Source organism: Manis javanica, chromosome 6, assembly GCF_040802235.1.
Source record: "Manis javanica isolate MJ-LG chromosome 6, MJ_LKY, whole genome shotgun sequence".
NCBI classification, from domain to species: domain Eukaryota; kingdom Metazoa; phylum Chordata; class Mammalia; order Pholidota; family Manidae; genus Manis; species Manis javanica.
In genome coordinates this window covers 148,704,503-148,730,905 of record NC_133161.1, presented here as the reverse complement: position 1 = coordinate 148,730,905, position 26,403 = coordinate 148,704,503, and the positions used below count along the sequence as shown (strand labels likewise).

At 43.8% G+C, this 26,403-nt stretch overlaps 1 protein-coding gene across 16 annotated transcripts in view; it reads right to left on the bottom strand.

The window, feature by feature from the left end:
- The window catches only part of USP28 (ubiquitin specific peptidase 28), a 59,355-nt gene that overhangs the window by 24,340 nt on the left and 8,612 nt on the right, over positions 1-26,403 (bottom strand). For 9 of the 16 annotated variants that reach the window (XR_012132772.1, XR_005054295.2, XM_073239761.1 and 6 more), the window contains exons 2-9: positions 14,449-14,526; positions 13,299-13,431; positions 8,505-8,610; positions 7,496-7,655; positions 2,917-3,003; positions 2,173-2,310; positions 1,196-1,269; positions 242-321 (exon numbers count right to left, since the gene is read on the bottom strand). Coding sequence is in view for 14 of the 16 variants with exons in the window: in XM_073239761.1 (XP_073095862.1) it covers positions 242-321; positions 1,196-1,269; positions 2,173-2,310; positions 2,917-3,003; positions 7,496-7,655; positions 8,505-8,610; positions 13,299-13,431; positions 14,449-14,526 (856 nt within the window). In the remaining 2 variants the exon portion in view is untranslated. Of the gene's footprint in view, positions 1-241; positions 322-1,195; positions 1,270-2,172; positions 2,311-2,916; positions 3,004-7,495; positions 7,656-8,504; positions 8,611-13,298; positions 13,432-14,448; positions 14,527-16,305; positions 16,325-18,334; positions 18,399-26,403 lie in introns of those variants that run through there. The other 7 variants (XM_036992779.2, XM_036992785.2, XM_036992787.2 and 4 more) reach the window with 5 other exon arrangements.

Below are 26,403 nucleotides of genomic sequence, written 5' to 3'. Positions count from 1 at the left end.
ACTGGGCCCATGTTACAGACGAAGAGACTGTGGGTCCAGGAACCCACACAGCTCGTCCACAATCACACACAGATCCAGAGGCAGAACCGATGTTCACCCGTGGATTTCTCTGACTCTCAGGCCTTTTCCTTACACTGTGTCCCCAAAGGGCGGGCTGGACAGGGAGGCCAGGAGGGACACAGTAGTACAGACATGGTCGGTCCCAAGTCTAGAACGGACACATTTAGAGGCAGAGATTTACCTTCACGAATCCCTTCAGTGAGGAAAGTGCCATAGAAGAGCTGCACCATTGGATTTTCCGATTTGTTCCTGGGATTGCTGCTTTTGGAAAAAGGAGGCAATTCTGCATCATTTGGATCAGACAGGCACGACACTAACCCTAATCTCCACTCAGAAGCAAAAGCAGCACGCTTTCAGCCACCCCAAAGAACAGGCCTGAAACAAGTAACAGATCAGCTCAGTTCAGATACTCACTGAGCAAGCACATGCCTGGCACTGTGCTGATCCGAAGACAAAAAGACAGCAGGCATGACCCCCAGCTAGACGGAGCTGCAAATCTATGAGGAGAGCATGTGTCTGCATATACCCAACGTGTGCACCCATACCCAGTGACGGATGTACACAGGCACAGAGGCAGCACAGATGTAAGGACGAACCCTCTGAGCAATTCTGCACGTGAACACAACAAAGGTTCCTAGTGGCAGGTTAGAAACTGAATGAAAATAGCTTATTGCTACAAGCCCACCTTAAACTGTTACTATGTAAGTTGCTTATTTGCAAAGCTGTTTTATGATATATGTTCCTTCTGCTTAGGGTTAAAACAACTTAGAAAACATGTTTCTCGGCATCTGTATTTGGTGAAGGATACTTATACTTTTTGCCCTGAATTTCACTTCTGTCAGTGACTGAAATGATTAAATTTAATGTATCCATATTATACACCATGTTCACATCTAGGACTTATTTGACCTTTCAATACATTTTACAGACAGGCTGTGTCTTTAACAAAGTTAACAGTGATGGCCTTTTCAGCAAGGGCTATCTATGCACAGTGACAAATATCTGAGCAGTCACCCCATGAGGTTTGGTAAAAACCAGCAAGCTCTACTTGAGAAGAGTAGATTTCCTGTGTGTCATGGTTCTCACTGGGCCTCCGTGAGCAGGAGGGATGGGCAAACAAGTGCTCGGCACTCACTCGGCACTGACAGCCAGTTGGAATGCGTCCTCCAGCCAGTCCAGGAGCTTGTGTGTGAATTCACTCACATCTTGCTATAAGAGAGGTATAAATGGCCAAGAATTAGGCCCAACACTATACTCAGGGAAATGAAAAGCTGCCCATATCCCACCCATGACTAAGATTCTATCACTGTGAAACAATTCTTTTTTAAGGCCAAACATCATGAAGATATGAGAACACTGGACCCCAGCTACTACAAATAACAAAGAAGGCCCGTGGGGCGACCTGACGAAGTCGTGGCCAGGAGGAAACTACTCTACCACCTCCAGCCCACATCTCTCTGTGACAAACAAAATCTTCCAGGTAGGCCTTAAAAAAGATCCAAGTAACAGACTGTAGTCCTCTAGAACAATATGAGATATCAATGGAGAAGGGAATGAAAGAAGAACTTTAATAAAATGTTGAGAATTTTGTAGAACTGTAGGACCTTCAGATAGAAAAAATAAATTTTATGAGGAAGAAGCTACTCTGATAGTTAACACTTTTGATTTTTAATGGAAGGTTGGGATGGAAAGTACTAATGTCGAGAAAATAAAAATTGTTCAGAAAAGCTGCAGAACCCAGGATGAGGTACTTTTAAAAATAGGACTTCTGTCCGGTCAGTCGGAGACAAACCTGCAAAGGGTGTTACTCTTCTTGGTGACTCTCTGCTATGATTCATGAGACATCTTCCACTCTCCTTTCTCCTTCAACAGCCCCTGAATATTTCTACTCTAGACACCACTATTTCCTCTTCTCTTCAGGACTGCCAGTCCCCCGACCCCACACCTTCACCATCTGCTTGAAAAGGGCCAATGCCACACCCACAGTCCTGCTCCGTCAGGTCCCCAGCTTATTACACAGTTGAATAAAGCAACATTGTGCCACTACTAACAAGGCATGACTTCAAGCTGCACAGAGTTGGGGGAAGACACAGAGTAACAGGCCCCCTGTACCTGCTGCTCCTCGGGAGACCGGAACGCGCCCTTGAGGAGATTCAAGGCTGCCGAAGGGTCTACAGATTTGCGGTTTGATCCCATCATCAGAGCAAACAAATACTGAAGCTCCTGCATAAACACAAGATTCCTCTTTTCCTGTAGGAAAGACAGCAGCGTGTACTTTTATAACCTCTCACTTGGAAAATCAGAACACATAAAGAGATTTACCGATGATCACTCCCTAATTCATTTTACCTAGAGGAAACCAGAGTCAGGTCTCAAACTACGCTGTAGGTACCCTGATAAGACTTGTGTACAGGATTACCCTAAGCTAAAGAATATCTATGCAGAAGTGAGAGAGAGTATTGCCAGAAAAACAAAAATGCCCACTTCCTGCAGCTGCTGCCCCCACCACCCGCTAGGGAAGTGCACTCCCCAAGGTGGAATCTGGGAAGGGCCGAAGCAGTGGGGGGCGAAGACCAGCAGGCGTTCTTGTATCCCCCACCCAGAGGCAGAAGAGCGGAGGCTGTCAGCTCACCGCTTCCTTGGAACAGTTTTTCTTATTTTAATCCTACTTAACTTTACACTTTTGCAAACCCTTATTTGTCATCACAAAGAAGGAAAAAGAGCCATTTGGATATGAAAACAAGTATCCGCACAAGCCAAAGAGTAACACAGTCATCCGTGTTGGCCACAACCTCCTTCCTCTGTCCTCTGGAGGAAGGGGACAAAGCAGCATGAGGATCCCCCACCCCGACTCACTGTGTGGCCCGGGCAACTTTCCAGCACATCCTGCGGCAGGCTGTAGCTGAGAACGAGTCTTCGAAATTCAGACAACTGAAAGAGAGACTGAAAGAAAGAAATAGATTCATATCCTTTCTTTGAAAGTTTTTATTTTATGCTGAGGTACATACAACAAAAAGCACACATCAGTGAACAGTTTGACGCATTCTGACATGTGTACACACTCGTGAAGGCATCACCCAGATAGAGGGGAAACGTTCCTTTTATTTTGAAAGTATGTATAATGGTCAGCTAGTAATTGTGTTTCTGCTATGTCTCAGGAAATAATAATAAAAATTTAGCTGAAAGAATGTTAATCCTTTTAGGAAAAAACTGGAAAAAGCCTAATGGCTCACAAGAGGAATAGCTTAAATAAACTACAGTGCTTTTATACAATAACTATTATGTAGTCATGAAAATAATAGTGTGGAAAAAGCACTTTCATAAAATGAACTGCTACACTGCAGTGAACATCAACGATCAAGAGCTACATGTATCGGTGTGGACAGTCCCAGAAACATTCTGTGTTGACAGAAAGTTGCAGAGAAGAGTGCCGTCCTTTTCTTGTTTAGGGATACATGCGCTGTGGTCACATCCGTGGGGAGGGGGGTGGCTAGATGGGCCCAGCAGGGACTCTGTCTACAGGGTTTGTAACGTCCCTTCCGAAGCTGGGTGGCAACCACAGCAGTGATTCCTCTCCTCCACTCTTCATCCTAAGTACTGCATTTTTTTAAAGTTTTAACAGCAGGTATCTGGCCAGCAGAATTAGTGAGAGGAATTCTTTTTATTGTTTCTAAATCAGACATTTCTCATTATGAGTATCTTTTGAGAGTTAATGTTTTAAAAAAGTCCCTTCTATGAATAAAACACCTCATCCCAACATACTCCTCAAATTAGAAAACCCCTCATGCCTGCACAGTGGAACTCCTAAAGCAACGACCTCAGCAGAAAACAGGCTCCAACTCCCCTCACTCCATCACAGGCCCTACAGGGATTCAACCAGCAGGGTGAGCGCGACCAGGGAACTCCGACCACACCCCTGGACCCAAGCTCTCTCTGGAGCCAGGCCTGCGCTGCTCGGCTATCAGGTCCCTCCCCTCTTTCTGCCTCACCTGGCTGCCCAAGCACATTCGCATTCTCTCTGGGTTCCCTCCTGCTCTGCTGACCCATGACTTCCGGGACTTCTGTTCTGGCTTTCCCTACAGATGCTATTATTCTTAAAGACCACAGAAGTGTGAGCTGATACTACATTTCCCAATTCCTCCAGCATCTGCCTCTTCACCTGTACTCTATCACTTAATTACATTCTCCTCCTCCGTGCATCAAAGTTTAGAAATTCAGAACAATCTTTGAATCCTTTCCACAGCAAATGGTAAAAAGCCCCTTGGACTATGCCTGTGAGTGCTGTTTACAACCACCTCCTCCCTTTCAGTCTCTGTCAAGTGCTCCAATCCACTGCCCTCCCTGCTCACCTGGGTCACTACACATGGTCTCCCTGGCAGACCAAAACAGAGCTCCTGGCACAATGCAGGTGACAGCTCTTCCTAGTACCCCAGGTCTGGCCACCCTTACCGGGTGACTCCGGTGCACACTCAATCCTGCCAGCTCTACCTTCAGAATAAACCAAGAATCCAACCCTTCTCTCCTTCCATGGCGAGGAGCCTGGCCCAGGTCACCATCACCCCACGTGAGTCTCCTTACCAGCGCCCCCCACCTGTGTCCTCGCTGCCCCGGGTCCTCTCCCCTCGGAGTGGCCCCAGGGGGGAGCCTTTTAGAACTCAGGTCAGCGCTCATCACGCCTCTGCTCAGAGCCTGCAGTGACTCCATCTCACCTGAGGGCCACATGGCAGTTTTCCTACTTGGAATGTTCTCCCCACAACTGCCCGGCTCACCCCCTTGCCTCCTGCACACCGGGGAGCTCCAGTCTGGCCCCTGCAAAGCCTGTCCTGACACGGCCTGCGCATGGCCGGCTCCCAGCCCTCCTGCAGCAGCTCCACACTCCCGCCCACTGCTGTTTGCTATCACACCCATCAGTCTAACATCTCTTATAAGTTTATTTATTTATTCAACCAGTTAGTGTTTCAGTTTATTATTCCTTCTCTGTCTTGAGTTTAAGTTTCCTGAGGCAATGCTCTGCCTCGGCTCTGCCCACTGCTGTGTCTCACGGGCCTGGAGCAGTGCGGGACGTGCAGCAGGTGCTCGGCCAGCATCTGTTGGGGCAACAGAGGCACATCCATTCAGCCCAGGGACCCCTTGGCTTCCTGAGCATCTTATCTCTAGTGACATGTGCCTCCATTCCATCTCTGCACCCACACCCAGTCACACCCAGGACGTGCATACCTGAAGCTGCCAATTCTCCGGTTACAAGTCGGAAGACCACCCTCTTGAGCCGCACCCCTCTTCTGGCTCATGTGTTCCACTGTGCACAGGACATCTATTCTTGGGCTTCACCAGGAACCCAAGCAAGCCGACCTCTTTCCCCGCCCGGACCATTAGTTCCCTCCTGTCTCCATCTCTCCATCTACCTGGCTGGATCCCATGGTCTTCAATTATCCTTTGTGAGATTCTTGAACTGCCTTTTTCTCCTTGCATCATACCCAGCAAATTCTCCAACCTACAGGAATCTAATTTCCATTGAAGAATTCCAGACAACTGCTCAGAAAGGCCTGACGAAAGCAGGCCCTCCCGAGAGCTCCACGCGTCAGTGCCAAGCAGACCTGCGAAGGCCGGGAGACCCCACTACCGGTTCCCGCCCTGTCAGTATCCGGCTGTCACTTCTCCCTGTCTCAGAACACGGCCGTTCATTTCACAGAGGAAGAAATGCTGGTCTGAAACTCTTACAGCTTTAACCTGGGGTCACTGTTTTCTCCCCCTTTCCCTCTCACGCTCTTCCCGATCCCTCCCTGCGTGCCCCACACCCAGTTCTCTCATGCTCTCTCAGAGAGCTTTCTCAGTTGCCCTCTGACTCTTTCCAGCACCTCTCCGGGGAGCAAAGGCCGAGGACGTGAATCCAGAGAGGCTCCTCGATCTCTCAGTCTCATTCTAAGAACCGACCGATGGCCCTAATTCCACATTGCCTTCCTCTTACATTCTATTCTTAAAACAGATGCCAGAGATCCTCTTGAAAAGGAAGTAGGACCACATCACTTCTCTGCTCCAAACCTTCCAATACTTCTGCACCTCATCTACAGCCCCTAACCCCTCACCATGACCCCAGGCTCCCAGCCTCGCACCCACTACCCTTCTGGCCTCCTTGTGGTCTGTGCCCCCCGCCCCACCCTTGCTCACTTAGTTCTAGCCTTCTTCCTATTTCTCAACACATTAAGCAAGCTCCCGAACCTGGGTCTTTTCACCTGCCTTCCCTCTGTCTGCAGTGTTCTTTGTGTGGCCATGTAGCTCATGACCTCACCTCCCAAATGCCCACCTCCTCAGAAAGACCGAACGTGACCATCCTGCATAAGCAGCACTCCTTCCATCTCTAGCTCCTCTTGCCCCCATTCATTCGTGTTTATGGCACTTATCACGACCCGACACATAGTTTGGAACTGCCTGTCCCACTCTTCCCAAAGTAAACTCCATGAGAGTAAGGGCTTCATTCTGTTCACTGCTATGTTCCCAGTGCTGAAACAGTACCAGGCACCTGGTAAGGTGAATGAATCCATGGATTTTATGTATAGGAGGGGAGGGTTCATTCCTGGCTGAGCAGATGGGTGGATGTTAAGCAGCACGAAGGTGACAGCAGAGGCAGGATCAAGTGCTGCACTGGGGCCATGTTAGGTTTAAGATGCCTGTGAAATAATTCTGGAGAGGTGACCCTTTCTCTAGGGGAATTCATCTACTCCCTCGCTTTATGAGCATCTATATGCTACTGATCCCAGAATTGTATCTGTAGCCCAGACTTTGTTTACTGAACTATAGGTCCACACAGGTGACTGCTTATATGGCACCTCCATGGGTGCCTCAAACTCAGCATGTGTCAAGCTGAGCTGAAATCCCACTGTTAACACACCCAAATTATCTCCTCCAGGGTCGAGGGCACTACAATTCACCTGGTTACTCGAGCTAGAAAGCCTGGGTCTTTCTCTGCTCTCCCTTGCTTATATTCTATATCCAACTGCTGTAACAAACCTGCAGATTTCTCTCCTAAGTGTCCTCTAATTGGAGCTTCATGGAATGTCTTTACCTCTCCCCTTCCATGGCTCACGCCACTTCTCTAATCCAGGCCATCGTCACTTCCTGCCTGGGTGCCACAATTGCCTCACAACAACTGATTTCTCCTTATGAACCTCTGCTCTGCTGAGAGACATCACTCACTAAACGCTGATCCCCTAACTCAATATATTTATGACCACAGAGTATCATGGTCAGTACCGCTCAATTTAGACATGAGAGCACAAAACCCAAATATAAGAGAGCAGCCAAAACACAGTAATGCTACGGGGAAAACCCTCCCGTGTTATACATCTGTTTGCATTTTTAGAGCTATGTCTCTCACATTTCAGTTTAATAGATTACGAAGGTATTTCCAGAAGGCACAGTTCTCTTAGAAATATCATACCTGAATAACAGCGCTAAACCAACACGTATTGCCAACATTTTTCAGCCCAACTGGCCAACCATCAACTCTCCTCCAGTCGTTAGGGTTGGGATTTTCTCCCCAGGCCTCACAGCGTTTTCTCTTTGAGCGCTTAGTTTCTGCAGAGGTTGCTTCATGTATCCTATATTGTGCCAACATATCACATATCAAGAAAGAAAAAACATAAAGAATGGTATGCTCTATGGGGGATGCAGTGACCTTTTCTGGATGATTCAAAATGCCAGATACATGAATTACTAGGTAAACAATGGCTATACAGTAACTGTAAGATTATAATTTAGGTGAAAAGTAAGCGTTAAACATAAAGAGGTTAATCCCTCCATAACAGAAATCATGATTAAGCAGGCCCACGACAGAACTGTGCTGAGACTTGACTATGACTACAGCAGGACTCTGTCGCAGACCCTGCCACTGAGGGAGGCAAGAATGACCCTCTGCTAAAGATCAGAGCCTCCAAACTGCCTAGCACACAAAACCTGGCTCTGTTTCCCTGAAAGACCTCAGCAGTGAGGGAATAAACACGTCTGGAAACTGACAGGCCCCTTGGAACTGTATGTCCGAGAACAGTATCAGGCAATCACCAAATTAGTACCGATTCAAAAAATATACCCCTAGAGACAGGGTAGCCGAGTGATAACTTTCATTTTCAAAGAGCCGACAACATAACTCAAAATTTACAAAGGCTCCAAGTTTATACAGGAAACATACAGGGTTTGCCCTCTAGCAATTGTGAGCTACACAACCTTGCAGGCTTCTACCCAAAGACCCTTATCATACTCATCACACTTAGGCTTTTCAAAAAAATGAACCAAAGTGTAAGCTATGTGAATCAAAATTTTCTCCTGATAGAAATTTCATTAGATGCAATTGAAGGCACTTGAAAGAATTGCTCCTCATCGGCATTAAGGAGCTACTGCCTGTGAGTTACACATTAATGTGGGGAGTGAAGATTGTAAATTCAATCAATAACCTGTTAAGATCTTTTCCGTCGGCTTGAATTTTGGGGGACTCCAGTAGACTCAAAGCAATGGCAGCCTGAAGATCATCTTTGTTATCACAAGTAAGGTCTATCACTTCTGTAAGACAAATAGAAATTTAATTAGTCTACATGCAGGGAACACTGCCCTTCTGTTTGTACTGCAGGGAAAAAGGCAAAAGTGTTCACAAAACCAGATGTACTCCCTAGCTCTCACTGAACCGGCTCAGGGGTTCCACCCCAGGCAACTGAGTAACTTACTGTTACCCTGTAACCTTAAGACTAGCCAATGATATACATTTACAAGTAGCTAAAATGAAATTAATCAAATACCCAATTATGCAGTCTTCTTCCACAGAGTCAAAAATACATATCCCGTATTCAACAGTCTCTTCACTTAATCATTGGAAAACCTATCAACTAGATTTCAAACATTCAAGGAACAAATATTTTCAATCTCACACAAACCATGGAAGAGAACAGAGAACATGCTCCTCAACTCAATTATAAGGCCAGCATAATATATATCCTTGGTATAATCCAAACCAGTCCAGAATAGGGAGAAAGAAAAAATGACAAAACTCACACAGGATCACAGATGCAAAATAACAAAATATCAGCAAATAAAACCCAATAATGTACAAAACAAGGTTATATAGTAAGACCACGTTGAATTCATTACAGGAATGAAATATTGAGTTAACTTTAGAGAACAGACCAGTAAAATTAACTATCTTAATAGTTACAGGAAAAAAATGATCATCTCAATAGATATAGCAAAAAGTATTTGGTAACATTCAACATATATTCAGAAATAAAGACTCCAAGCCAACTAGGAAGAGAAGAGAATATTCTTAGGCTGAGAAAGAGTGTCCATGAAAAGCCCACGGCAGACTTTATACTTAGAGGTGAAATGTTAAACACAATTTCTTCAGACTAAGACTAAGTAAGACACAGGTGTCCACTACCAAGCCTTCATTCACCCACGGCTCTGAAAGTTCTGGCCAGTTCAATACGAAAATAAAAGAAATCTTAAAACACACGATTGGAAAATAAGAAACGAAGCTGTCGTAGTTCATAGATAATGATCAGCCATGAGGGAAACCCAAAATAATCTGTAGAAAATAGTTACAACAACAGGATTAAGTGTACAAAGAGTTAAGTGAATTTCTACATATAAGCAACAAAGAACATTTAATTTAAAAAAGAAAAATTCACAAAGAATATCAAACTGCAGTAATTAAGACTGCACGTTACTAGCATTAAGGAAAGACATAGATGGATGGACAGAATCAATGGAACAGAATTAAACCATCACATTTATGTTCAATTGATTTTTGATATAAGCACCAAGACACTTCAATACGGAAGTATCTTTTCAACAAATGGATCTGAGACAGCCAGATATCCATATGCAGAAGAATGACTATTAACTCTTACCTCACACCATTTATAAAAGTGAACTCAAAGTTGATCACTCCCTCAAGATAATAGCTTAAACTACCAACTCTTATTAGAAAACAGGTGTAAATTTTCAAGACTTCAGAGCAGGCAGTGGCATCTTAGCACTAAAGCACAAGCAACCAAAGAAAAAAGGCAAATTTGACATCAAAATAAAACACCTTTGAGCTTCAAAGGACACCATGAAGAAAGTGAAAAGATAGCCATGGAATGGGAGAAATTTTTGCAAACTGTATCTGACATGGGACACATGTACAGAATATATTTTAAAAACTCCTGAAACTGAATAGTAAAAAGATAAATAGCTCTAATTTGTAAGTGGGCAAAGAATCTGAATAGACATTTCTCCAAAGAAGATACAAAAATGGTCAATAACCACATGCAAGGACCCTCAACATCAACATCATTAGCCATCAGGGAAATGCAGATCATAACAACAGTGAGATGCCACTTCGCTCCCACTAGGATGGCACATACCAAAAAGAAAAACAGAAAATAGCAAGAGTTGGCAAGGATGTGGAAAAAAAGTGGAGCCTTGTGTATAGTTCATGAGAATCTAAAATGGTGCAGCTGCTGTGGAAGTTTGAAGAATTAAGTTTGGCAGTTCCTCCAAAAGTTAAACAGAGAGAGCTTCCTACCAGTGGACTTAGCAATGATTTCTTGGGTCTGACACTGAAAGCATAGACAACAAAAACAAAAATCTTGCAAACAGGACTAAATCAAACTTAGAAAACTTTTTGTGCATGAAAGGATACAATCACACAGAGTGAAACAGCAACCCATAGAATTGGGGAAAATATTTGACAATCATATATCTGATAAAGATTAATATCCAGAATATATAAAGAACTCCTATGACTCAACAAACAAAAAGTTAAATAACCCAATTAAAAAATGGATAAAGGATTTGAATAGGTGTTCATTACATACAAATGTCTAACAAGCACATGAAAAGATGTCCAATATCACTGATCATCAGAGAAAAAGCAAACCAAAACCAAAATGAGATCGCACCCCATAGCCATTAAGATGCCTATCAAGGAAACCCAGACAATAACAAGTGTGGTAAGGATGAAGAAAAACTGGAACCCTGTGTATCACTGGTAGGACTAAAATGGTGCAACTGTTATGGAAAACAGTATGGAGGCTCCTCAAAAAGCTAAAAATAGAACCATCACATGACCTAGCAATCTCTTGTACGGGTATATATCCAAAAGAATTGAAAATGCGGAGTCAAAGAGACATTTGCACATGATGTTCAAAACATCACAATTCGCAAAAGCCAAGAGGTAGAAGCATCCAAAATCCACTGATGGAAAAATGGGTAAAGCAAGTGTCGGGGGTACTAGTCAGCCTCAGACAGAAGGAAGCTCTGGCACCTGCTACAACACAGATGAACGCTGAAGACATCATGCTAAGTGAAATAAGCCAGTCACAACAGGACATATACTGTCTGATCCCACTTATGCAAGGCACTCAGAGTGGTCAAAATCACAGAGACAGGAAGAGTGATAGCTGCCAGGAGCTGAGGGGAGAAGGGAATAGGGAGTTACTGACTATTCAATCGGTTCAGAATTTCTGTTTTCCAAGATGTAAAAGTTTTGGAGATCTGTTTCACAACAATGTGAATATACTTAACACTATTGATCTGTGCATTTTAAAATGGTTAAGATGGTAAATTTTATGTTATGTGTTTTTTAGCCACATTTTAAAAAAAGAACTCCAACTAACTAAATTATGAAGTAATGATAGAATTGTCGTTCTGAAATCTCCAATAAAATAATCTTGGCAAATACCAACAGCTACTGAAAACACCAGGTGGAGAATTGTGTAACATTTAAATCAAGCTGACTATATCTGAACACACTAATGATTTTAACAACACTAAAAGAGGGCATCTAGACATTATCTGCTTCTTGGTGTGATAAAACAGAAGATACACACATGACACTACCTACGACACTGTCACGCCAGCTGAGCACCTAAGTTTATAGGAAAAGCAGGAGACCAAAAAAAATCCACTAGAAGGTACCACTGGAATGATATCAGCAAATTCCAGAACAATTCTGTGAAATTTGACAGAACAAAGGCCTTGATTTCTTTGGACATTAAATTGCAAGTGAAGAGAGGTGGAATTTATAAAGAGAGAGTCTTAAAAGACATTTCAAACATATTTAGTGTTTAAATGTTATTTGGATCATCATTCTCATAAACCAAGTGCAAACACATTATTAATGGGACAACCAGGGAAATTTCTCCACTAGCATTTGATGAGATTAATGAATTATTATTTTTAAAGTGTGACAATGTTGCAGCTATAAAAAAGTCCTCTTTTAGAAATACTAAAACAAAAAATTAAGTATAGAATTGCTACATGACCCAGCAATTCCACTACTAGGTATGTGTCCCAAAGAATTAAAAACAGATACTCAATGAAATAGGATGGAAAACATGAAAATCCCATATAATACAGAGCTGATACCACAGATCAGTGGGTACCTACAGTCTTTTCAATAAAAGCTGAGTAGCATATGGGGGGCCGGGGGCTGGCTGGGCAATCTACCTTATGCCTTACCAAAAGAATCCATTTCAGATGAACTGAAGATATAAATGTGAAAAGCACAACATAACAGTTTTAGAAAATATAAGAGACTATCTCATGACTTCAGGGTAAAGCAGTTCTTAAACAAAAAGCATAAATCATCAAAAAAGATCAATCAATGCCACTACAATAAAATTTAGCTCCTGAACTCAGAGGAAGAGCCTCGCACTTAGGAGGCTCCCAGGATCTGCCTCCTGCTGCCTTTGTGGCCTCCCTCCTCCCGCCCCCCTCACTCACTGCTCCTCGGCTCCGCTCCCTGCCGCCCAGCGAGCAGGCCCAACTGTATCCCAGGACCTGTTCCCTCACCACCTCCGCATCACCTCAAAGGTCCATCCTACACACAAGTCACTCCCCGGCACCTGCCTCATCCCTCTCCTGCCATCCTGTACCTACCATACTCACATGCTCTATGCCTCACTGATCCCCTTTCTGGTCTCCGCCAGGAAAAATAAGCCCCATGAAGACGGGCTACCTGATTCTTTTTACTCACATCCAAGGCCTTAAAGAGTGCCTGGCACGTGGCAAGTTCGCTTAAATGCTGAATGCACAAATAAACAAACGAATGAGTGAATCCATGTAAGAGCTTAGAAGCATGTCTGGCACATAGCGATGGTTCAATACGTAGCTATTATTACCAGTATTTCCAAAGGGTTGTTGTGACTGATAGGACATGCACTCATCTCATTTTCTGCTAGTACAGAGCAGGGCCAAGACAAAACACCTACTTGCTATTATCTCTTTGCTGGCAGCACTTCCCTCTGCTTCAGATGGTTCTGCAGCAACAGTGTCCTGACCAGGCTCCCTAACTCTCCCCTCAGTGAGGAGGCTGACTGCCTGGGTGATGTCGCCATTGCTGGCCTACAGATGGGAGGAAAGAGAAACTCGAGGTGAAGCGTCACAGCATTTAAAGTGAGCGGCGGGCTAGCTTTCGGGTGTGACTCCTTACTACCCAGGTGACATACTGAGTGTGTCTGGGCACATTCTAGGGTAGAAAGCAGAAAAGAGCATGATGGAGAACAGTAAATCTGCTTAAAGGGCACATCAGGCTCCCAGGTACAGGCAGGGAGCTGCCATGCTCAGATTTCACCCAACATGCAAACAGGAACAAAACCCAGAGGAGCCTCATTCTCACTGCTCCAGACGCTGCTCTCCCAGTTTCACAGTATGACAGTGTCTGGCAATTAACAGAGAGATTCCAAATGAAGTCAGCTTCTATAGTAAAAGTGCCAGGCAGTTACCAGATCCTGTTGTGGAGATCCCTGTGCTATTTGTTTCTAACTTTTTATCAGGAAGACTCTCTAACATACACAACAGCAGAGAGAATGCGTAATTGAATCCACGTACCCGTCACTCAGCTTCAACAATTATCGAGCCTGTTCAGTCTCTTTTCACGTTCTGCCTATCCTCTCCCAGATATTTCAAAGTAATTCCTAAGCATCTTATATTCATCAGTCAACATTTCAGAATGTACCTTTTAAAAAATAGAACCTACACACTGCTATGACCCAATCATTCCTCTTAAGGAAGAGTGACAAGCTTTTTAATATCAAATCACCAGTGCAAACTTCCCTGACTCAAGTATTTTTTAGTTTTAGTCCGGATCCACAAAAGTCTATACAATGTGATTAGTTGCTAGGTTTCTTAAACCTCTTTTGCCCAGCAGGGTAAAGACCCTGCAGAGCTCCCTCGCTGGGAGTCTCTCCCATCCCCGACTCCCCCACCCTTATAATTTACATGGTGAACATACTGGGTCATCTGGCCTATAGAGCTCCTGTCCCAACCCTGCTTTTGTTGTGACATAAAACGGGCTTGAACTGATGTGACTATGATAGGAACTGTATTACACTTGTGACTGACAGGGGATTTGAAACCAACCTTCAGAGCTTCGTGGAGAAAAGAAGGGTCCTGAACGCCTGTGATTTCTCTCAGTTGATTTAACAGCATTTGGCACCCCTGCATTTGAAGAAAAAAAAACACAGACAAATGTCAGTCAGAAAGTAAACCTGGTTACATTAGAGAGTACAATCATCTGGGACAACCAAGCCTGAGACCTGCATTTTCTACTTAAAAGAACCAACAAGCTCCAAGCAACAAGGCACTGACTGTCAGACACAATCCGGAATAACAAGTCCATTACTCTTCTAAAAGCTTAATAATGCCAACTGCTTTGGGCATTTGCAGAATATGAGCAAACAGTAAAACTGTAAGTATATACAACATTAAAAGGGAATATTCTAGCCTAAATGGACACTTAACAGTGCCTCAGGTTTCTCTCTGTGAGCTGTACATAAGTAGGTCACAGGGAGTCCAGGGAATTTGCATGGATGTGAAGATGTGCTATTTTAAGCTTCACTGCACATGCCATTTGTGTGTATCATTTTTCACTGATAAGTTGCCAATTGTATAATTAACAAATGATATCACTACCATTATATATAATAGGTTTGACTGCTTAAATAGATAAAGCTAGAATTTTCTGAATTATAAGTCAAATTCCAGAGGGAACAAACTATGGAATGTTGTCATTTCACTAATCTGAATCATGGAAAAACCTATCTTGTTGACTTCCAGCTACTACAGGATCAGTTTATAATTCCTTTTCAGTCTTAAATTCTTCACCAGAATATTTTATCCTGTTTTGCACAAAGACAAACACAAAACACCTACTACTTACAAGTAAGCTCAATTTAAACAACTGGCTGGCCCAACTGAACACATAATGACCTTTCAGAGGAATAATGAAAACGGAGTATTTCAAATTTAATTCAGTGAGAAGGAATGTAATTTTACCATTCCTAAGGCTGTCCTAGAGTTAAGCCCCAATCCGTTCAGTTAGTAATGTTTCCTGGGGGCAACAGACACTGCCAGCTATGAGAGAAACAGCACCCTGTGCTCTTCAACAGCTGAGGGCCCAGCGCAAACTTCAGTATCACACAGCCAGAAATAACTGCAACACCCCTGGTGCCATCCTCAGAAAAGCATCAACAGTCTTTCAGTCCTAGTCACAGGCAGGAACGGAACCCAAACCTGCCGAGACCAGCAGCCTGTGAGGCAGAGTCCTGCCAATGGCAGTCAGTGCCCGGGAGCGCGGCTCTCAGGCTAAACGGTGTCCAGACCTAGGCTTGGAAAACACTGAGAACAAACATGGGGGTGTTGGGAAAGTAAAGTATTAAAAAGTTATTTTTCCAAACTAATTCAAACTTGGTTTTAGTTTAAAAGTCTGTGAATCTATGTGTCTCAATCATATACAATTTTCTAAAAAATCAAAATCAGTATGCCCAAAAATGGGTGGAAAACACAGATCTTCCCCAATTTACAATGGGATCATGTCCTGATAAACCCATCGTAAATTGAAAATATCTTTTCAATTTACTTAGAACACTTAACGTACCAAACAGCACAGCTTAGCTCAGCCCACCCTAAACGTGCTCTGAACACATGCATGGGCTGGCAGATGGGCAAAGTCACCTCACACGAAGCTTGTTCTGGAATGAAGTGCTGACTGTCTGTCTCATGTAATGTATAAATTCTGTCCTGAAAGTGAGAAACGGAAGGGCTGCACGGGTGCCCAGGGGTTGAGCGTCCAGGCTGTCTGCCCTCGTGACTGCGTGGCTGACCCAGAGCTGCGGCTCGCCACCCTGCCTGCCTCACCAGAGGGGACAGTACCAGACTGGGAAGATGTCACAATTCAAAACTCAAAGCATGGTTTCTACTGAATGCACATGGCTTCACCATCCTTAAGTCAAAAAATCATTAAATCCAGCCACCGTTACATCAGGGACGTCTGTAATCAAGAGCATGAAATGAGTAGCATATGAACCCTAAAATGGAACCAAGAAGGTAAAATGGGATTGATAATCACATCTTTACCTCAAATTACTCTCCCAATAAGAAATAATGGCTAACCCACATTGCTTACTTTTAGCCAGGTGCTGTTCTGAACACTTCGCAGGTATTAACTAACTTAACTCTCGTAACAAACTTGTGAGATAGATACTATGCCCATTTGACATAAAATTGAGGCACAGAGAAGCTAAGTAACTTACTGAAGGCTATTGCTGGTAAGGGGTGGAGCTGAGATCAGACCTCAGGCCCCTGACCCCAGGGTCTTCACGCCCACCTCTATGCTACGCTGTGTCTAAGAAGACAAAGAAAACAGGCAAGAGTGCTACTTACTGCAAACAAGGCAAATATTTTATTTTTGTATGTTGACCTTGATCTTTGAATCTTAACAAGTTTCTAGTAGTATAATCAGTTTTAAACAAACTAACCTCAAAAAAATACTAAATTGGACTAAAGCTAAGGTGCCATTGGTGACAAAAAGCACCATTGTTTTAGGCACACGTGTCTCACCTGTGGGTTTCAGCCTTAGGCAAGTTCATTATGGATTCAGTGAGACAGAGGAATGACAACAGAATGTTCTTGGGGTAAAAGGGTTTATACCCAGATTTATTTTCCCAGAGGTAGGTCGCGCACTAGAATCGCATCTGCATCCAGAAGTCTGCAGGTCTGTAATCTACCTCCTCTCTGCCTCCGCCCAGCAGGCCAATTCCATCATCAAGTGGTTTAGGGTCAGGTGAGGCCCTGACCATAGAAACTTGCATTTTCCCCACAACCACGAAGGAGAAAACCTTTTGCCACTTAAACCATGACATAACACCTTCACAATAGGCCTAGGAGACAATGTGAGTTGGTCACACCAGCTTCCTGCAGCCCTAAAATTTATTTATGTTGAGAAATACAGCAATTTCTCCTGCTTACAGGTGTGTTCCTGGCATGTAAGGCAATTCTTCTGTATTTTTCTTAGTAACAAAGTCATTACACCTATGGTATCTTTCTTTCTTAGGTCCCATAAATCACTTGATTTATAGCATTGCAAGAAAATTTAACTTTAATCATTCCTCCAATGACAAATATTTCACTTCAAATTAAAATCAAATTTATACTCTGCTGTTACGTTTCTATGCCTTTATTCATACACAATTTTGTCTTTTAAATCTTGAATCACAGTGGGATCTTTTAAAGAATATTTTAAGTGACAAGCACCCTAACCACGTGGCCCCAGCCCTACACGTAACTCTGCTGTCAGGACAGGAGGAACAGCTATCACCAAGCCCACACGTATGCAGCAGTGACTGTCACGCCTGCAACTGATGACAGGCACTGCAAGGAACGCCTCGGTGTCAGAGACCCTTGGACGCCAAACAAATGCACATTGATGAAATACAGGTACTTACTAGTCATTGTATTTTCTGTGGGTTGAAGAAAGCCCCACTCCTCTTTCTCCACTTTGTAGCAGGTAGCAGTGGACATTAATACATCTAGAATATTCTCAGGCAAGGATAATAGACTCAGTTTCCCTTTTTAAAAAGCTATTGGGCAGATTGACAATTGTAAAATTGTTTTGTACAGTTCCAAGAACACTGTCCTACATGTTAATCTGTATCCAAATTCCTCATCTTGCTACACAAGGACTGTTATCTGACTCCACCTTGACCTACTCAAGCTTTTCTCCTATTCAACTCCTTACTTCATAAACTCACCTCTTGGGAGAGTTACTGGAGTATAATTACTATTATCTCTAGCAATACCTCCTATATTCGTTTAACCATGGAATGCCAACCTACAGTCAAGGTTTATACTCATCTTACTTCCTCCCTAAAGCTGTTCCCAAGAACTCTGGTCCATCCCATATCTCTCCTCCCCTTTCCAACCTCCCATGTTGATGGAAGGAAGGAGTTTGTGAATGAATGGTACTTACTGTCTTCTCCTGGTGTTTCTAATCATGTGGTTCTCTAATCATTTTAAACATGAAATTCTTGCCCCTGTAAAGGCAAGAATTGTTCAGCATTATCCATAGGGCAGGGCTGATAATGATTCTAACATTACGGAACGCCTCTGTGCAGAACCTTAGATGTCTCAAATACATGTAATCCTTTTATTCACCCTAAAAGGCAAGAATCATTACCTTCATTGTGCAAATTAGGAAACTAAGGTTTACAAAACCTACTTTGTCATCAAATATCTTGAATTAAAAAGACAAATCCAAGGTAACTTATTAAGAGTCTGAATAACAGATCTCACAAGGATTAAGCTATGCTACTGACACCTATGAAGAACTGCTATGATTCAATTCAGTCTATCATCAATATTTAGCTAAACCTAAGTTCTCAGTAGTGTCCACAACCCCAATCTTGATATGTACTATATATTAAATGTTAATTTCACAGTAACAGACAAACTCAACTCATTAGGATCCTACTGTATTACTAACTCAAGTTTCTCCTAGAGCTTCACAGGAAGGAAACTGAAATATTAACTTCACCTTAACTACGATGGTATGTATAGTACACACCCAGCACGGGACAAGACAAGCCTGTGCCCCGGTTATAGTGAAGCCACGGAGCTGGCAAGACCCAACAGGTTTGCATTTCCTTAGCTAATCCACATTGTTTTCACAGAACAAAAAGGAATGTCTTTTTCTTGCCCAAAGGCAGGGAAGAAAGACGGGCACACACAGATCTCCAGGAAGAAGGGACCTGGGCTTTTGGACCTCAGCTCTTTGGTGGCTTTGGTGCAATCAGGTCGCCTCTCAGGACTGAGCTTTTCTTAAAGTAAAGACAACAGTTTATCCATAATAAGCAATAAACAGGGTTATTCAGACAAGACACGAAGCTATCAAGGTTTTGTAATAAACAGTAACTGGCATAATACTACTGCAACTAAATGAAAACTCTGATTGCATAAGGCAGATTCGTGAGCCTACTAATTAAGAATTTTAGCTTTAAAACACCCAGTTTGGCCCTGTAACAAGGAGCCTTCCAGACTATCTGTCTCTCAAACAGTATTGCTATTTCCATCACTCTCGTGCCCACGTCCTAGTCTCAACTGTCTGCCTGTACAAACATATTTCTAAATTTAAAACTAATGATTGATAACTGTTCCTTTATTCCCAAGAAGTACCAACACAAGCCTAATAAAATTCCCTCCAAAATTAAAGATCGGGTTTTCCAATTTTAAATAAAACTTAAGTACCCAAGGAAAGCGAAAGGAGACCTTTAGGAATCAAAGAAGACACAGAGCAGCAACGCCAGAGCCCAGTGCGGACAGCAGGTTCTTGATGCCCCGAGGCCCTGCCTGCCAGCCCACCCGCCACAGCCCTGGTGGTCCTTCCGTTTTCCTGCCAACAACTCCACGTTGGTTCAACTGACTCACAAAACAGAACCCAAACGTGCCGTAAGGATATGGCTGCCTAAAAATGACAAATAGCAGTTTTTTGTAGAAATAAGTAAATCTCCAGAAACAGGCTACTTGATGACTTGTTTTAATAATGCAAAAAGTAGGTACGTGACAAAAACGCCTGTTTCAGTTTATCACCTGGCTTAAAGTTTTTAAAAAGCATTAAGATTAAGCTTTTAAAATTTAACCATTCAGTGTAGAGGGGTTTTAACTGGAATTAAAAGCAAGAGAAAAAGAACTAAACATTATTTACTTAAAAAAATTTTTTCATCTCCTTTTTTCAAATGTTCTAAGAAATCCCAACAGCACAAAAGTTATAAAATGAAAAGGAAATTTCTCTCTTCTTCCCATCCCAGTCCCATTTCCCAGGAATAACCACTGTTAATCGTTTCTGAAAGACCTTTCCAGAAATGGTCTTGGCAAATGAATATATGTCTTTCATATCAGGTCCTGCAACTTGCGTTTTCCTTACTTTAAAACACATTAAGGCAACATTCTTTTCATCTCTTTGAATATATGCCCAACCAAATACAAGAAATGAGGCTAGGAAGCTGTAAAGACAATAAGGTCATATGGAATCCATCTTCAAAAATTAAAGAAAATGCCACTGTCAGCAATACATTGTTAAGGTTAATTGAGAAACAAGGAAAACATGGGGGAAGGTATCCAATTTACATGCTTATAGTTTTAGAAAGCTAACAACAGTAAGATTTTAAGTTATTACTAGGTGGGTCTCAGTGGGCAGTTCCTACTTTTGATAAATAACAGGGCCCAGGGAGGGGATGCGGGGTTGGATCAAAAATGGTTCTAAACGTCAGGATGAGTTTAGACTTGATCTGATGAACAGTGAAAAAAATCATACAGGTTCCTCAGCAGGGAAGAAATATGAGGGGGGAAAAAGGTACTTTAATGGGGTTATTCTAGCATATGTGAACAAGTGCAAGGTGGGAGACACTAGGGAAAGACAGCTTAACCATGAGTTGCAGGGCTCCTGAGTAGGCCAGATGTGATGAGACAGGTAGGATGCTGGTAGAAGACATGAAAAGGTAGATGTAAACATCTCACTGAATGAAGAGATAAGGTCAGTCAAACATTTGAGAATGGGTGCCAAGAGAACACTATTGCCAATAACATAAAAGGAAACCAGTAAGAAAACCAACCAATGTAATAAACCACAGTAACAGAATCAAGGAGAAAAAGATACATGATCATCCGATTGTTGAAGAAAATGCACTTGACAAATGTTAGGAAAGAGTATAAAACCTAAATGTGATTTATTCCCACTAGGATGTTTAAACATTTTAACAGTAAGGTATTATCAAAGGGCCACGTGGTGGAAGCTGCTGGGGCTGAGAGTGGGGGTGGGGGAATTGATAAGGGCCTGGCAATACCTGCTTGAGTTTTTTAAACCTACCAATAAGAATAAGACATGTAAAGGAAAGATATAACGGGCTTAGGCGACATTTGGGGTAGGAACCAGGGGAGGGACGCACGCACTAGGAGATAAATTATTGGCGCCAAACTCCCCAGGTGTGCCTGCCCACCAGACCCCCAATCTTGCAGGACCGTCATTAAAGCCTCGCTCCGCTGTCCTTTGTCTCCGTGTCCACTCACTGAATTTGGGCCAGTGAGTGTGTTTCTCACAGTTTGGGGGCTCGTCCGGGATCCTCTTGCCTGTGCGAGGTGGGGGCCCAAGCGGAGTGGGAGGACGCGTCCCGCCCGGTTTTGGGGGCCCGCTGTGTCTGGGCATCTCACCTTTGCACGGAAGCCGAGGGGAGCCCCGAGACTGTTGTGCAGAGACAGCCGTGACCGACGCAGGGGAGAAAACGCAGGCACCGCAGCAACCAGGCGACCTCGTGCACGAGCCAAGGTGGGAAAACTGGGCTATAAGTACTGCCTTGGTGGTTGGGCATTTTTCAGAGGTCGAGTGTGTGTGGCTGAGATGTGTAATCTTGAGGTGTGTGCAAGAAACTTCCATTATGGGGGGTTGAGTACACAGGGATCTCAGACACAGGGACCTCTTGAAGGATGGGCAATACAAATTCTAGGCCTAGGGAAGCAGAGAAAGGGAACCAGATGAGCTCCCTTGGAATTCCCCCCAGATAGCCTGCTGGGGTGAAGGCTGCGGTACTGGGGGGACGCCTTCTGTACCGGGTTAAGGACAAACAGATGATGATCAAATTTTGCTGTTTTGTCTGGATTAAAGTTAGATCAGATGAAAACTGGCTTTGCCAGGTTTGAGTTATTTTTTGATGGTAATAAAGCCTCCAGTTCACCTGAGGAATCTGTTGGTTACCAAGGGCGCTTCCCCTATTTCCCCTCAACACCAGGGAAGGGAAAGCTAGGGAGGAGGAAATACAAGAGACCTCCCAGGACAAGCCCTGGTGTTGGGAGAGCGCTGTGTGTTTTCCTCGGTCCCTTTCCCCGCCGCAGCCGCAGCGGAGAGTTGAGAGGCGGGGACACGGCGGTGAGGCGAGTGAGAGTTTTGTTTGGAGTTACTGGGGAGAGAGAAAGTGAGGCCACCTCAGGAGGGAGGGGCACCCTGGCAGGTTGGAGAGAGTTTTAAGTAAGTTAAAAAGTTGTGCATTTTGAGGGTGCTGGTGGCCTCAGAGAGAGGAGTGCCCCAGAGGTTGGGGGTTCCCTCTTTAAGGATTCTTTAGGAGTGTGGCCGGCACCTGGAGGTGTAGACTTGTTAGGTGGTCTTAGGTATCTTTGACAAGACATTATATTTCTTATCAGTCCTCTGGGTAATTCTAAAAAATTAGCTTAACCCAAGAAATTTACCGCTTTTAGTCCCCTCCCAGGATGGCAGCTTCCTGGTTTGGGAGCATATCAGGACTGGCTGCCCTTCTTCCAAGGGGGGCAGAGTTATTGTCTGTTTGCTAATGAGTAAGTTGAGGGTCTTGCTTCTTGACCTCCTGGTTATTAAAATGCAGTCTTTGGGGTGAAATCCTTCCTGCCTTTTTGCCATGTTGTTTACAGCTGCGCCTGCATGCTAAATTGATTGCCTGGGTTGCAGACTATTTGGGGTCAGAAAGAAAAAAACCAGCATATAGGTAAAGTTAAAAAAAAAAAAGAAGAGGCTGGGCCTGTATGATTAACAGGCTATGCTGAGACCCTCTCCTTTATCTGAGGAATAGTCAAACATTCCAGGCCAAGTTGCTCCTGTCTTTTGAGCTTTAATTATTTAACTCTGGGTCTTTTTAGTAGACTTTCCTGGCCTTTTTCTCTTTCCACCCCACTCATATCTCATATCAACAGGCATTCAGAGGTGGAAAGAAGTATGGCTTTAGTGCATTTGCTCAGGGGTAGAGAGATGTGCATCTCCATATCAATGGGTAGTTACCTGGGCAACAGAGGGCTTATCAGTACCAGAGAGGGGAGGGGGAGGGCCGGTTTTTGGCTGATACTAGAGCCTGAAAGAGAGAAACGGCCCCAGACTGCAGTTTGTGAGTAGTAAATAGATTTTAAACTTTATTTCTCCCTTTGACTGATTTCAGTTCTTAGAGGTATTTTGCCCCAGGATTTCCTCTCCCCGGACTTAACAATGTAAGAAGGACTTAGAGTTTCCCTTGCCTTCTGGGGAGTCCACCAGGAATCCCAAGACATTTCCATTGAGAGAGGTCCCACTAGGACAAGGGGAAATTTGTTAATGCTCCCCTCACGGGTACTGAGGTGAGAAGTTGTAAGCATTGCTAGAAGACCCCCTTGGCCTAGTGGACCCACTAGATCAATTCCTGGGACCTAATATATATACTTAGATTGAACTGATGTCCATCGTGAATATTCTACTCCCTGGTGGTGAGAGGGGGGTGGTCAGGAGCACTACTGTGGCCATTTGGGAACAAACACACCCACCGGGCCGGGGTGTCCAGTCAGGGGAACAAAAGTTCCCAAATGTAGATCCTAGATGGGGTAATAATCTAAGGAATAGAACTAAAATGCAGGATCTTCGAGGGCTAATTATAAAGGGAATTAGGGAATCGGCCCCAAGATCTCAAAGTGTTTCTAAGGTGTTTGAAGTCCAATGGGAAAAGGAAGAGACCCCAACTGCATTTCCACAGAGACTCAGGGACCAGATGAGAAAGTATTCAGGACTTGACCCAGAAGCTCAGGTAGGACAGGATCTTTTAAAAGTAAATTTTGTAACCAAAAATTGGCCAGATACATCTAAGAAATTACAGAAGTTAGATGGAATGAAAAACCTAGAGAAGAATTACTGAGAGAAGCCCAAAAAGTGTTAGAAGAGAGGCTAGAAGCTTGTATTTCAAATTGTTAGAGGGAGAGCGAGACCCTCTCCAATGGACCCAGTGGAACTGCAAATTCTAGAGGAACTGAAAGCAATCCTTAGTCACCACCCCAGTCCTGGCACTCCCATCATTAAGAGAAGCCATTTCACTAGTTTGTTACTGTTGAACAAGGTTCTCTGTAGGGTTTTGATCCAAGCCTGGGGAGGAAAGAAACAACCAGTGGCCTTTATGTCTAAACTACTGGACCCTGTCTCTTGAGGATGGACTGAATGCGTTCAGGCCATCGCAGCCATGGCCTTACTGGTGGAAGAGAGCAGGAAATTAACTCGGAGGAACCCTCATGGTCAGTACTCCTCACCAGGTTTGGGTCATGCTTAATCAGCGGGCTGGGCACTGGCTAATAGATGCTCAAATTTTAAACTATGAAGCAAGTTTACTTGAAAAAGATGGAATATGTGCTGGCCATGTCTTCTAACATCTTCTTTCAAGCTGAAAGGACTCCTCGCCCAGACTCCCCCGCTTGAGTGCTCCTGACCGCGGAGACGGCAGTGAGGACGACTGGAAAGGGCTGGACTCATTGCACCAGAGTAAAGAAACTGACTGGGGGATCTGGGGACAAAACAGAATTGGCAGGTGTCCCAGGTGGCGAACCAACCCTTAAGGCTGAAACTAAAAAGAACCTAAAAATGTTAACTTTTATCCTTCTAACTCTGTATTTCACGGGCAAGTCACAGGAAGTCCTAAAATGGGAAGGAACTCCTGGTTATCCTGTCAAATTGGTAATCAATATTACTAAAACATCAAGCCCCAAGCCATTAGGTTTGATGCTTGTCAAGTTCTCTCTTGTGGTGACCTAAATGACCAAAGACAGCTTTCTGGAGATAATAAGTATCTCTGTCCTGAATGGACAAATCTTAACAGAATAAAAAAAGGCAAGCAGGCCCCATGTCCAAGGTGGAGCAGTGTTTGGTGGACTACCCAGTTTCAAGGGTGGACAGCCCCTCATGCAGTAGAAAAATCTTTAAAAAGAAAGCTCCACTTAGCTAAAAGAATTCCTCCTGACAGTTGCCAGGATAGACAGTGTAAACCCCTTTTATTAACTATACATAAACCTCAAGACGGACTCGGTGCAGTTGTCATTGGAGTAGAGCCTGTGGGAAGGTTTGGTCTTAATTTAATCAAAGGCAAGACTTCACCCATAGTGGTCACCCCCAATCCTGAGGGAAATATTGAGCCAGAGCTTCCCCAAAATGACCCTAGACTACTTATTGTAACAGAGATAAAATATCTAAAACAGACTCTTGAAATAGAGACAGATTATGGAGACACCAATGCCTGGGTAGAGTGGGTTAAATTTTCAGTACTCGCTTTGAATAAAAGCGATTGTTACGCATGTGCTGCAAGAGGACCACAGGCGCAGGTGGTCCTGTTCCCTCTTGGCTGGGACACAGACCCCACTGGGATGAACTGCATGCTGGCCCTGCACCAGGACAAGGACGCTTGGGGAGACGAGACTTGCAAGGGCTTGTCTTCACTCTTTCGTGCCCTAAAGAAGTCAGACCCGAGGGCAGTCCTCTTTTTCTATAGGGAAGACGAATCACTCCTCGTGCCTCTCAGGGAAGGGGAAGGTTTCAGAACCCCTGTGGGGAACTACCGACTTGTACCCACGTCCTACATGTCTCGAAGGAGGGCAACTTCTCAAAATTACACATCCCCCGAGCGGCTGTTTGGTGGTACTGTGGAAAGGGGAACCCGCGCTACTCGTTGCCACCCACCTAGACTGGGACTTGTGCTTTAGTCCAATTGGCCATTCCGTTGACCCTGGCATTTCTCTCCACACCCAATGAAAAAATGTTCATAGAAGTCAAATGTATACATTGACTCAATAGGAGTCCCTGATGAATTTAAAGCTATAAATCAAATAGCTGCAAGATTTGAGTCAGCACTTTTTTGGTGGTTCACCATCAACAAAAATGTAGATTAGATCATTAACTATACCGGGGATGCTCTTCAAGGAGTAGCTAGTCAACTAGTTGCTACCAGCAGGACGGCCTGAGAAAACAGAATAGCATATGTTAGCAGAAAAAGGAGTCTGTGTTATGTTAGAAGGAAAATATTGTACTTTTATCCCAAATAATACTGCCCCTGATGGTACTATTACTAAAGCCCTACAGGGACTCACCACTTTAGCTAATGAATTAGCTGAAAACTCTGGCATCAGTGACCCTTTTGCAGACTGGTTGGAAAGATAGTTTAAAAAATAGAAAGGTATGGTTGCCTCTGTTTTAACATTCCTTGTTATAGTTGCGAGAGTTAACTGCTGTAGATAATGTATCATCCC